General features: G+C 36.6%; 1 protein-coding gene across 10 annotated transcripts in view; it reads right to left on the bottom strand.

Moving 5' to 3' along the window:
* The window catches only part of LOC120863714 (nuclear factor 1 B-type), a 257,146-nt gene that overhangs the window by 105,912 nt on the left and 138,127 nt on the right, over nt 1-13,107 (bottom strand). For all 10 annotated transcript variants that reach the window (XM_040240261.1, XM_040240310.1, XM_040240232.1 and 7 more), the window contains exon 3: nt 8,872-8,925. In XM_040240261.1, coding sequence (XP_040096195.1) covers nt 8,872-8,925 — 54 coding nt within the window. The remainder of the gene's footprint in view (nt 1-8,871; nt 8,926-13,107) is intronic.

The following is a 13,107-nucleotide window of genomic DNA, read 5'->3' as shown; positions in this document are numbered from 1 at the left end:
AAGCCCAAGGCTGTCAAGAACAATACTGCATAGGAACCTGGAACGTTATGTCCATGAATCAAAGCAAATTGGAAGCGGTCAAACAGGAGATGGCAAGAGTGAACGTCGACATTCTAGGAATCAGCGAACTAAAATGGACTGGAATGGGTGAATTTAACTCAGATGACCATTATATCTACTACTGTGGGCAGGAATCCCTTAGAAGAAATGGAGTAGCCATCACAGTCAACAAAAGGAGTCCAAAATCCAGTACTCGGATGCAATCTCAAAAAACGACAGAATGATCTCTGTTCGTTTCCAAGGCAAACCATTCCATATCATATCACAGTAATCCAAGTCATTGCCCCAACCAGTAATGCTGAAATAAGCTGAAGTTGAATGGTTCTATGAAGACCTACAAGACCTTGTAGAACTAACACCCAAAAAAGACATCCTTTTCACTACAGGGGACTGGAATGCAAAAGTAGGAAGTCAAAAAATACCTGGAGTAATAGAAAAATGTGGCCTTGGATATTCCAATGAAGCAGGATGAAGCAGGGCAAAGGCTAATAGAGTTTTGCCAAATGAACGCACTGGTCATAGCACACACCCTCTCCCAACAATACAAGAGAAGACTCTACACATGGACATCATGAGATGGTCAACACCAAAATCACACTGATTATATTCTTTACAGTAAAGATGGAGAAGCTCTACACAGTCAGTAAAAACAAGACCAGGAACTGACTGTGGCTCAGATCATGAACTCCTCACTAACAAATTCAGACTGAAATGGAAGAAAGCAGGGAAAACAACTAGACCATTTAGGTATGACCTAAATCAAATCCCTTATGATTATAGAGTGGAAGTGACAAATAGATTCAAGGGATTAGATCTGATAGAGTGCCTGAAGAAATGTGGACAGAGGTTCATGACATTGTACAGGAGACAGGGATCAAGACCATCCCCATGGAAAAGAAACACAGAAAAGTGAAATGGCTGTCTGGGGAGGCCTTGCAAACAGCTGTGAAAAGAAGAGAGGCGAAAAGTAAAGGAGAAAAGGAAAGATATAACCATCTGAATGCAGAGTTCCAAACAATAGCAAGGACAGATAAGAAAGGCTTCTTCAGTGATCAATGCAAAGAAATAGAGGAAAACAACAGAATAGGAAAGACTAGAGATCTCGTCAAGAAAATTAGAGATACCAAGGGAACATTTCATGCAAAGATGGGCTCAAAAAGGACAGAAATGGTATGGACCTAACAGAAGCAGAAGATATTAAGATGAGGTGGCAAGAATACACAGAACTGTACAAAAAAGATCTTCATGACCAAGATAATCACGATGGTGTGATCACTCACCTAGAGCCAGACATCCTGGAATGTGAAGTCAAGAGGGCCTTAGAAAGCACCACTACAAACAAAGCTAGTGGAGATGATGGAATTTCAGTTGAGCTATTTCAAATCCTGAAAGATGATGCTGTGAAAGTGCTGCACTCAATATGCCAGCAAATTTGGAAAACTCAGCAGTGGCCACAGGACTGGAAAAGGTCAGTTTTCATTCCAATCCCAAAGAAAGGCAATGCCAAAGAAGGCTCAAATTACTGCACAATTGCACTCATCTCACACACTAGTAAAGTAATGCTCAAAATTCTCCAAGCCAGGCTTCAGCAATACATGAACCGTGTTTTCCAGAGCCGTGAATTTCCAGATGTTCAAGCTGGATTTAGGAAAGGCAGTGGAACCAGAGTTCAAATTGCCAGCATCCGTCAGATCATCAAAAATGCGAGAGAGTTCCAGAAAAATATCTACTTCTGCTTTATTGACTATGCAAAGCCTGTGTGGATCACAATAAACTGTGGAAAATTCTGAAAGAGATGGGAATACTGGACCACCTGATTTGACACCTGAGAAATCTGTATGCAGGTCAGGAAGCAACAGTTAGAACTGGACATGGAACAACAGACTGGTTCCAAATAGGAAAAGGAGTGCATCAAGGCTGTATATTGTCACCCTGCTTATTTAACTTCTATGCAGAGTACATCATGAGAAACGCTGGGCTGGATGAAGCACAAGCTGGAATCAAGACTGCTGGGAGAAATATCAATAACCTCAGATATGCAGATGACACCACCCTTATGGCAGAAAATGAAGAAGAACTAAAGAGCCTCTTGACGAAAGTGAAAGAGAGTGACAAACTTGGCTTAAAGCTCAACATTCAGAAAACTAAGATCATGGCATCCGGTCCTATCAGTTCAGTTCAGTTCAGTTGCTCAGTCGTGTCTGACTCCTTGCGACCCCATGAATCACGGTACACCAGGCCTCCCTGTCTATCACCTACTCCCGGAGTTTAGTCAAACTCATGTCCATTGAGTCAGTGACGCCATCCAGCCATCTCATCCTCTGTCGTCCCCTTCTCCTCCTGCTCCCAATCCCTCCCATCATCAGGGTCTTTTCCAGTGAGTCAACACTCACATGAGATGGCCAAAGTATTGGAGTTTCAGCTTCAGCATCAGTCCTTCCAATGAACACCCAGGACTGGTCTCCTTTAGGATGGACTGGTTAGGTCTCCTTGCAGTCCAAGGGACTCTCAAGAGTCTTCTCCAACACCAGAGTTCAAAAGCATCAATTCTTCGGTGCTCAGCCTTCTTCACAGTCCAACTCTCACATCCATACATGACCACTGGTAAAACCATAGCCTTGTCTAGATGGACCTTCGTCGGCAAAGTAATATCTCTGCTTTTCAATATGCTATCTAGGTTGGTCATAACTTTCCTTCCAAGGAGTAAGCATCCGGTCCCATCATTTCATAGCAAATAGATGGGGAAGCAATGGAAACAGTGACAGATTTTATTTTGGGGTCTCCAAAATCACTGCAAATGGTGACTACAGCCATGAAATTAAAAGATGTTTGCTTCTTGGAAGAAAAGTTATCACCAACCTAGACAGCATATTAAAAAGCAGAGACATTACTCTGCCAACAAACGTCCATCTAGTCAAAGCTATGGTTTCTCCAGTAGTCACATATGGATGTGAGAGTTGGACCATAAAGAAAGCTGAGCACTGAAGAACTGATGCTTTTGAACTGTGGTGTTGGAAAAGATTCTTGAGAGTCTTTTGGACTAAAGGAGATCAAACCAGTCAATCCTAAAGGAAATGAGTCTTGAATATTCATTGGAAGGACTGATGCTGAAGCTCAAACTCCAATACTTTGGCCACCTGATGCAGAGGACTAACTCATTTGAAAAGACTCTAAAGCTCAGAAAGATTGAAGGTGGGAGAAGGGGATGAAAGAGGATGATATGGTTAGATGGCATCACCAACTCAATGGATATGAGTTTGAGTAAACTCCGGGAGCTGGTGATGGACAGAGAGGCCTGGCGTGCTGCAGTCCATGGGGTCACAAAGAGTCGGACACGACTGAGCTACTGAACTGAACAGAACTGAATTTTTAACAGAGGAGCCAAGAATATACAATGGGTAAAGGACAGTCTCTCTAATAAACAGTACTGGAAAATTTGGACAGCCAGATGCTAAAGAATGAAACTAGACCACTATCTGATTGTACTCAAAAATTAACTCAATGGATGAAAGTTCTGAATGTAAAACCTGAAACCATAAGACTTCTAGAATAAACACAGTAAACTCCTTGATGTTGACCCTGGTAGTGATTTTAAAATCTGACACCAAAAGCAACAACAAGAAAAGAAGAATAAACAAATGGGACGACATCAAACTAAAAAGCTCTGCAAAACAAAGGAAACCATCAACAGAATGAAAAGCAACCTACTGAGTGGGGAAAAGTATTTATAAAGAATATATCAGATAAGGGTATAATATCTAAAATACATAAAGACATCATACAACTCAATAGCAAAAGAATCAAAAAAGCTGATTTAAAATGGGCAAAAATCCTCAATAGATGTTTTCCAAAGGAGATATACACAGATACATAAAAATATGCTCTATATCATTAGTTACCAGGGAAGTGCAAAGCAAAACCACAATGAGATATCACCTTGAACTTGTTAGAAGGGCTCTTATTAAAAAGAGAAGACAAGTGTTGGAGAGGATATGGAGAAAAGGGTGGGAATGTAAATTGGGGCAGCCACTAAGGAAAAGAGAATGGAAGTCACTTAAAAAATTAAAAACAGAACTATGATATGATCCACTGATGCTACGTCTGAGAAAATGAAAACACAAATTAAAAAACCACACACTCCCATGTTCATTGCAGCGTTATTTACAATAGACAAGATACAAAAACAACCGAAGTGTCCATTGATGGGTAAATGAATAAAGAAATTGTGATATGTATGTGGTACACACATAGAATAGCATATTATTCAGCCATAAAAAGAACAAACTCCTGCCATTTGGGACAACATGGATGGACGTAAGGGCATTATGCTAAAATGAAATATGTTAGAAAAAGGCAAATACTGAATGATCTCTCAAATATAGAATTTATATAAACATAAAATACTGTCTTAAATGCAAGATAAGCACATTGCTAGTTAATAGATACACTTTATTTAACTTATTCAATTATTTATTTAGTTCCATTTTTATTCCAGAAAGGATATAAAATGACAAACTATTTGACATTTACCCAATATATGATCTTAATAGTTGCCAGAGATTTTGCCAAACTACATGCAAAAGCACCTCAGAAAACAATACAAGCATCTGACAAATTTTGCAGAAAAGAAAAGCAGGATAAGTCCATATCATTCTAGGTAAGAAAGCTCTGGTTAGTGATACTTAGAATGATTCATAAGCTCTCAGTACAGAATTTGCAAAAAGTGTCCTAGGATTCAATGTTTCCTTGTTATATTTCCAAGAGACAACTCCCCACAAACCTACACTCTTCCTGAACTCCAAAATGAGGCATCCACTTCTAGCTGACTGAGGGGCAAAATCCAACTTTGAGATTGTCTTGTTTTTCTTGGAAAGCAACTACCCCAGGACTGGGCAAGAGACTGAGATTGGGAACTCTAAAAGTTCATAGCCCAGGGAATATAGAGACACAAAATAATATAGCCCATCAAAGTTCATTTCAAAAGAATATAATCCAATCACACACCTTCTCAAAGTGAAAGTGGGGGTTTTAATCGTTCAAAATAAAGTTAGGTCTGTGTCTAAGTTCCTTACTTAAGGGTTTATTCTCTTTTGGTCCACAACAGTTGTTTCCTATAGTTGAGACAGGACTCTTGCAGTTCTATTGCTTAGAAGGGATTAATTTACTGTTCAAAAAGAAGCATCTAGATATAAACATATAACCTTTGACCCCAAAATAAATAAGAAAAATGTGACTCATACAAGAAATGAAGTAGTCTACTGTTTCTTAACCAAAATAATACTGTCATGTCCTTGGACAAAGTCAGACTTTTGGGGCACCTTATTCCAGAAAAGATTATGGTGCCCATCTCCACTATGTAACAAAGGATAAACACAAAACATTAAATCACAAAATATTAATAGTATAAAGAAATACAAAAAAAAAAAAAAGGAAATACTACTAAGACTATTGAGTATTTCTTTAGTTCCATTTTTATCCAGAAAGGATATAAGGTGACAAATTATTTGACATAAATAACATTAAATAACATATTATTTGTACTTTTAAATAATAAAAAATATTATTTTATTATTTAAAAAGAAACAGAAACAATCAAGATAAAACATCTCTATTTTTTCTCAATAAAAAACTATTTAAATGCATTTAAAAATAGTAAGTAACAAATATTCCTCCTCCCCCAAAATGTATAGCTTTTGTTCAAATACCTGTGACTAGTTTGCTTACTAAATACAAATCTGAAGAAGGCAACACTAAACACTAGTTTTAGTTTTAAAAACTAAAAGGTTATCTGTAGACTCCATACTACAGTATAAAGAGCTTCAGGGTCACGTTTCAGAAGTTCTTCTGAATCATCAAGTAAGTGTCTCCATGTCAGACATTCATGTCTGATGCTGGAGAAAATCCAAGCCAGAGGGATGCCCCATTTGTGGGAGACTCATGCACCTGTACTTATAGCAGGATTGGATGTGATTTCCACCTTCATATCAACAGAGGGAAACAGATTTCAAAGAGATATTGCCTTGAAAAGATCTTGAATTTTTGTCTCTTCCCAAGTTGTTATGCAATAAACATAGAAAGAAGAAGGTGGCAATGTCCAGAGGTTGCTCATTCCCAGTGGAAAACTAGCAGTGACAAGACAGTGCTCCCACTCAAGGCAATCTTTTTCAAAAGTTTACTTTCTCTTTGTTACAACAATACAAACAGCAAAGTGATCTGACTGTTTCATTGCATATGGTAGTAAATTGAATTTGTCCATAAAGATATGGACCCTTCTTCTTATACTAAATGTGAACTTCGGAGATTTCACACTTCAGCCAACGCCAGAAAGCAGCTGAACAGAGGCTCCTAGAGATAAATTATGCTCTAAAAATACCAAACAGGCTTATATTTATGAAAAGAGCTTATAATAATAATTTATCCCTATTGACTGCAAAACAATAATCTTAATAAGTTATGATTTTTTCACATTTCCAATTAGAAACTATTTAATATTCCTAATGGCTTGATTTATTTCAAGGTATTACAGAACAAACTCTTGCTTTTATCAAACAGAATTCCTTCATAATCTCTACTATTAGACCAAAATATAATGATACACAAAGCAAGTAAAAATGACGGACTGCTTCTGAATCATCAAAGAAAATTCTAATTTTACTCCACTTAATTTTGATATTTTATATGTTTTATTATATTTTATCTCTGAAAAAACTGGTAACCAATGTACAATTTACATGTACACAGTATTCAACTAATCATAGTATGCATTTACTACAACATTCCAGTCTTAAGACATAGTTCTCAAAAGGTTGATTTCTAAGGAAAATTTAATAGGAAAAAAAAATAGAGATGTTTCATCTTGATTGTTTCTGTTAGTCATATTATATGGAAACAGATACATTAATAACTGTTACATTAAATGTAGTAAAGGAAGAATTTAAGCAAGCTTCTCAACAAATACTGAAAAATCAAATTCTGTCATTGCATAACTATTCTGAGATTATTCATTCAGCTCAAGCACAGAACATTTTTAAGCGAGCATGATTCTTTCTGTACATGTTCAGAAATGCATTTCAAACAATAACAGCTTTATTAATTTCAATCGAAGCTATCATTCAAATGCAAAGAACATATCCTTTGTTTAGTCTGACTTACAATACTTATCAACTCTTTTTCTAGTAAAGGTTTCCCTCCTTCCCAGTTCCTTGTAAAATGAGTAACGATGGTTTTAAAAAATGTTGGGATACAATTCACTTTTGGTTATCATGCTACACAGAGGAAATGTTAGTCAATTAAAAAGAAGAAATTTTAATAAAGTTGAAGACACTGCAAGCTGATAAGTTTTCTCAACTTTAGAAAATTTCTGACAAAGTTTAGTATATTCTAAATAATTCACCTTTGTGGTTTCATCCACACAGAAAATAAAGTAATCAATTTAACTGGAAATTACATTTAAATCCTTTCAGTTTTTGAATGTTTTGTTAGCAATTTGTAGTCATATTAAGTGATTTTGATGAAAGTAAAGAAAAATTAACTTAGTGTAATTTTAATCTATAACTAGAGATTTTTTATCTTTGAAGGATATCCTACTTTTGTCATATAATATGATCCTATACAATATAGAAGTTAATATGTTGGTGAAAAAATTTTTCCTAAGATAAAAATAAAGAACAAAATATAGGCAAGGAAGAATCCTGCCTTCAGTCTTTCAGGAAGAAAAAATGTATTGACTTTGCATCTTTACTTATGTATTTACTTGTTATATCTTTCTAATATCATTTTAAAGCAAGACTGTTCTGACACATTTTCTTGTAGTTTTGAGGATTTTTCAGGTATTTCAACCTCACATTAGCAAAGTATTATTATAGAAAGATCAAGCAATTAAGGACCTAAAACTGGGTCGACCTGTGGAAACTTTTATCATTACCTTTTATAAATCTGGGGTTTATTTTCAATGAAAAGACACATGAGATCCTTTTGGGACGTGGAGGGTATATGTGATTGATTTGATTTTTTTTTTTTTTTTGCTTTTGTTTTCGTTACGTTATTCTTAGAGCATTCTTTTACTAAAGTCAGAGGTACAATTAAAAATCTTATAAGATTAAAATTTTAGAAATTCTTTGCACTAGTTTTTACTTCATCAGAAAAGATACTACTCTTAAATCAACATCAAAATTCTATGTCTTCAAACTTAGGAAAAACAAAATCATAAAGACAGTATGATTTCTTATAAAAGCCAGTTTTAGATCTGAAACAACTTCTGAAAACCAAGAGAGTATTGGGCTTACATTACATGGAAGGAAAAGCCTGATTTTCATTATTTCCTGATTCTGGGAATTCTATTAAGAACCTTATGGAATAAAACTTATTTGCAAAAATTCCTCATGAAGACATCATCATCTACCATCAGAGCCTACCTTTTAAAGTAATGAGATTTGATAAATTATAATAAGAGTATGAAAATTTTTACTTTTTCTTGTGCATTTTAAAAGAAAGAAGGCTTTTTTGGCTTTTCAAACAGCAGTGCATTTTAGCACCTGAAGGGTACACAACTAACTATAAAATACACGCATATTCATTTTCAAAGAAACACCAACAAAAAGTAAAACATTAGTGATTAGGTACATACTGATGACGCCAGTGTGGAGGTATTTGCCACTGTGAAGAGTCTGAATAGAATCACATCTTGTCCCGATCATACCTGCCCTCCAGAACAAAATAGGCAGCTGACCAATTAAGGGGTGTTTATCTATACAGTGGTACCTTTGTTCTCCAACAATGTCAGATTGCAAACGTCCTGGAACACATATTTACCTGGAGGATTCTTGGCAGGATCATTGTGGCTTGGACTTCCTGATTGTCCAGAATCTGTAAAGAAATCACAGAAAATGTTTTCTTTTTAATTTGTTTTGAAAGAATTTCACAATCCTCAGAAGGACTTAAAAAAAAATTTTAAGGTAGAACAATGAAGTCAAGTGTTTAAATAAAGTATATTTTCCTAAGCCTGTCAGCAGCAATATTTTATTTATTAAACTACATGAAAATCTGTAGATACGTATATGTATATATATATATATTTCTTTGTCAAGAGGAAAAAAAATGTAGAGATCTATAATATTCATGGGGTAGGGAAAGGCTTTTTTAAAACAAAAGGTCTGGCGACAATGCCACTGAAGGGGATTTGAAGGCTGGGCCTGTCAGGAGCAATATGAAACAAATCAGACACATTTCCTAAAAACGCAATTTGACTGCAGTTAAACATGCTTTTTTAAAAAACCTGAAAGTGTTTTATCCAATGAGTAAAAATACACAGAAACTAGCGTCCATTTTTCCAGGATTTCACGTGCATACATACATATCCACTTCAATAATCCCCCAACCTACTGGATCCAGGCCCAGATTTGACTGCATCCCATAATAGCAATCGATTTGCAAACACCAAGAAAAGCATAAATTACTAGGTAGAAACCAACATGGCTTTGTGGAGAGTAAATTGTTGGATCAATTTAATTTCCATCTGTGATAGACAGACAGACTCAGCAGATAAGGAGAAAGAGATCAATGCGGAACATCTGAATTTCCTATCGCATGTTATTCCTCATCAATGATACAGAAAGGAACATGGCAGCTACAGTACTGTTAGGAAACATGCCTTCCTAACTAATCTGACACTGTTGTGTTTGGCTCACTCCTCTTTCCTCTACGTCCCCTCTGCACTTATCTGTGTCATTCGTGCCATATTATTATACACTTACTTGGAAGTTGCTTTGTAATCTTCTTTTATTGGTTCTAGCATTTAGTTTTGTCTCCCCAACTAAATTGCATGCTCCTAAGCAGAGGCAGAGATTCTGTCTACTTCTTTTGTGTCCTCCTCAATGTGCTGTTCACGGCTGTGAATGCACTGGGCTAGATGGCTCAGATTCAGCAAGCTTTCTTTGCTTGCCTAGGAAAGGCAATTTTGAACTTGATAGTGAATTTCAACAAATGTGACAGGTGGCCACAGACAAAAGTCTCTTTCCCCAAACCTGGCCATTACACCTAAGACAGGGATCCAGTCTTATTTAAGCAGAAACATCTTATGCTGGTGTTTTTCAGCAGGGCTACTCTGCTCTTCCATTGAAGTTATTAACATACTGCAATTGCTGCTTCTACTATTAAATGCAAGGACATTCTTTTGACTTTCTTTCGTATAAAACTTGGTTATTTATTTCTGCCCTTTACCTCATGCCTGCTAACTAGATTTAATGCTGAAATCAGAACTGTTCCCCTTCTTCCCATATCCTTGCTTTTTTTCTTTTTCTTCTCCCTCCTTTTTTTTTTTTTGCCCTAGAACACTTTTTATAAAATCTTCGTAAATATATTTAATGATTCCCACATTATCTTCCAATTTATCTCTAATTTTTCCAAATGGAAACGAAACCAGTTAAGGACTACTCCTGCAGTCTGAGTTCTGGCTAGAGTCATCTCCAGACAATCAAAGAAAATAAGATTCTCTTCAAAAGGTTTGTCTCATCTCCCATGAATTCTATTAGTTTTTCTGGTTTTAAGGCAAGACTCAGTGACTTCTAACTTAGGAGATCAATCTTTCTCCTTCTTTCTGCCCATAAAAGATGGCACAATATTGGCTACTTTCCAGGCATGAAGTATGATAGCTACATTTAAAAAAAAAAAAAAGATAAATTACACGATTTTGCTATAGCCTCAGCTATTTCTGCCTCGAGTTGCTCTGACAAATGTCCCTCAGAATTGATACTACATTCCAGCTTAATTTCTCAAGTGACTAACATTTTGAGAAGTTTCTACCTACATGGTGAACCCACTGACCAGGGACTCCCCATGTTTTATGTTTAATAAAGCTACTTCACATTTATGGAAAAGTAGACTCTTCACATTTATGAAAGTCTAGGTATTCATCCCTCAAGGAGGTTAATGCCATCTTCGGGACAACACAATGGGAGGCAGATTAAGGCTGTCCATCTGCAGGATACAGGAGCTGTGCACTCCAGGTGAGCCTCAGCAGGTTTAGTTAAACCAGTTTCAAAACAGAGTACAACATTCTTTCCCAACATCTTGTTGCTGAAGTTTGGACCAGTAAAGAATTAAGGTCTCTTCCATTCCTAAGAAAGTATTCCATTAGAACAATGACACACCCTGTTACCACAATAGCCCTTTGGAAAACTCTATTTCTTTCTGCTGTATATTACCCTTTTCCCCCATTTGCAGCAACTGCAGACAACAGTTTCCTCAACTGAAAAAAAAAAATGAAATTTCTAAAAAAACCCACAAACATTTGAGGGAAAGCTGAAGTAGACCCTAAATTTGAATCGTATACTTGCTCTTAACAATGCCACTTTCTAAAATAACCTGGCATTTACTGACACACAATGACAGATTTTTCCCTCATATTCCAAAGTCTGTGCCTTCTCATGAAGTAAAATAGCATAAGTGGGATCCCCAAAACACAGAAGAGGCCCCCTCAAGGAGTGAGCAGGAGAACACTTACTTCTCCAACAGTAAATTCTAACTCTAATCTATTCTTAACTCTTATGTCACCTCATATCGGTGGTCACTTAATTCCAACTGCTGGAAAAGGAAGTAACTAGGGAGTTGCAGTTGGCAGAGAAACCAAAAATGAACTGTTATTGTGGTTAACTTCAGAGAAAGAATTACTCAGACCACATCTAAAACCCTTCCAATCCACCACCTAGGTCAAATTACTCTATACCCAAAGGTTTTCTTTAACCGCTTCCAACATTTGTTCAAGTTGTGTGTGCGAGTGTGTGTGTACCCACACTTCACGTATTATAGTGAATCCCAGCTCTGTCCCTCAGTAGCAGTGTGATCTTATTACTTAACTCGTAGGGTCTTCATCTTTAACTATAATACTACCTAATTTACAGAATCACTGCTAAGATTTTATTACATAAGCATTAAGTGGGTCAGACACCTCTTACACAATTAATTATGTAAAAGATATTATTAAACATAAAAAGGACACATTCAAAAAATGACTAACATTTTTTAATGGACTTTCAGGAAGAAAGGGAGAAAAGGGATATGACTAAATCTGTCCATCCCAGTGTAAGCATCTAAAATTGTCTGTGTTGAATTAACTGAAGATGGGCAAGTGTGTGCCTCTTGAATTCCTCTGTAAATACCTTGGTCCCACTCTCCCCAAAAGGGAGGAAGGCACTGCTGCCATTTCGAGGCTCTCAGGGAGCTGTCGTGCTCAAAAGTCAGGAGTGAAAATTACCTTCTGGAAGACCGAAGTCTTTGAAGAAGGAGGGCGGTGAGAATGGGAACTGTGAACTGACCAGCACCCTGAGTCTTGAGAGACTGATGCCGTGAAGAAAGAGAGGGAAAGGGCTCTTGCAGGCAGCGGACCCAAACCAGTCCCATCATTCCTTTCACATTTTGTTTTCTCTTCCTTGATCTCAATCTATATCTCTTACACTTCTTTGTCTCTTTCTGACTTGACAGAATGTAGGACTGAAATATATTTTGTATTACATATAAAACTCCTACTACTCAATCTTTGTGTCTTAAAAGTGTGAATTAAACACAATGTATTTCTTCTAGGAAAAAGAACAGTTTATGAAGCCATTTCTAAATTAATGCTTTTTAAACAATCAATTTCCCTTCCCCCAAATTAAAGATGTCAGGACTAAGAGGTTCTCATCTACACATGACCCTTACTAACTTTCCTTCAATCCTTGTATACACTCCTTTTTAAAAAGCAGCCAATCTTTCATGTTCTTCTACTATCTAAGCCTCACCTAAGAAGTAACCAAGTTTCTCTAATGACTCAATTTTGTGGAAAATCCTGGGATACTTAAGTGATCTAAATGACTTGTCCAAAGTTACATGGCAACTATTAAAACATGAGTTCTCTACATGGGCCACCCATTAAGACACCCTGCCTCTTGAGTGGTTATGAAGCAATCTCATAATCAGGCAAAGCCAAATGACATTTCACTCAATTAAAGATTTCTGGGAACTTTACATCCCCCTAATCTCCCTCCTCCCCCATCATTTACCAATCTATTCACA

This window comes from Oryx dammah, unplaced genomic scaffold, assembly GCF_014754425.2.
Source record: "Oryx dammah isolate SB20612 unplaced genomic scaffold, SCBI_Odam_1.1 HiC_scaffold_1, whole genome shotgun sequence".
In the NCBI taxonomy this organism is placed as follows: Eukaryota; Metazoa; Chordata; class Mammalia; order Artiodactyla; family Bovidae; genus Oryx; species Oryx dammah.
Note: the sequence above shows the minus strand (reverse complement) of the source record. Positions and strands in the feature narration are given on the sequence as shown.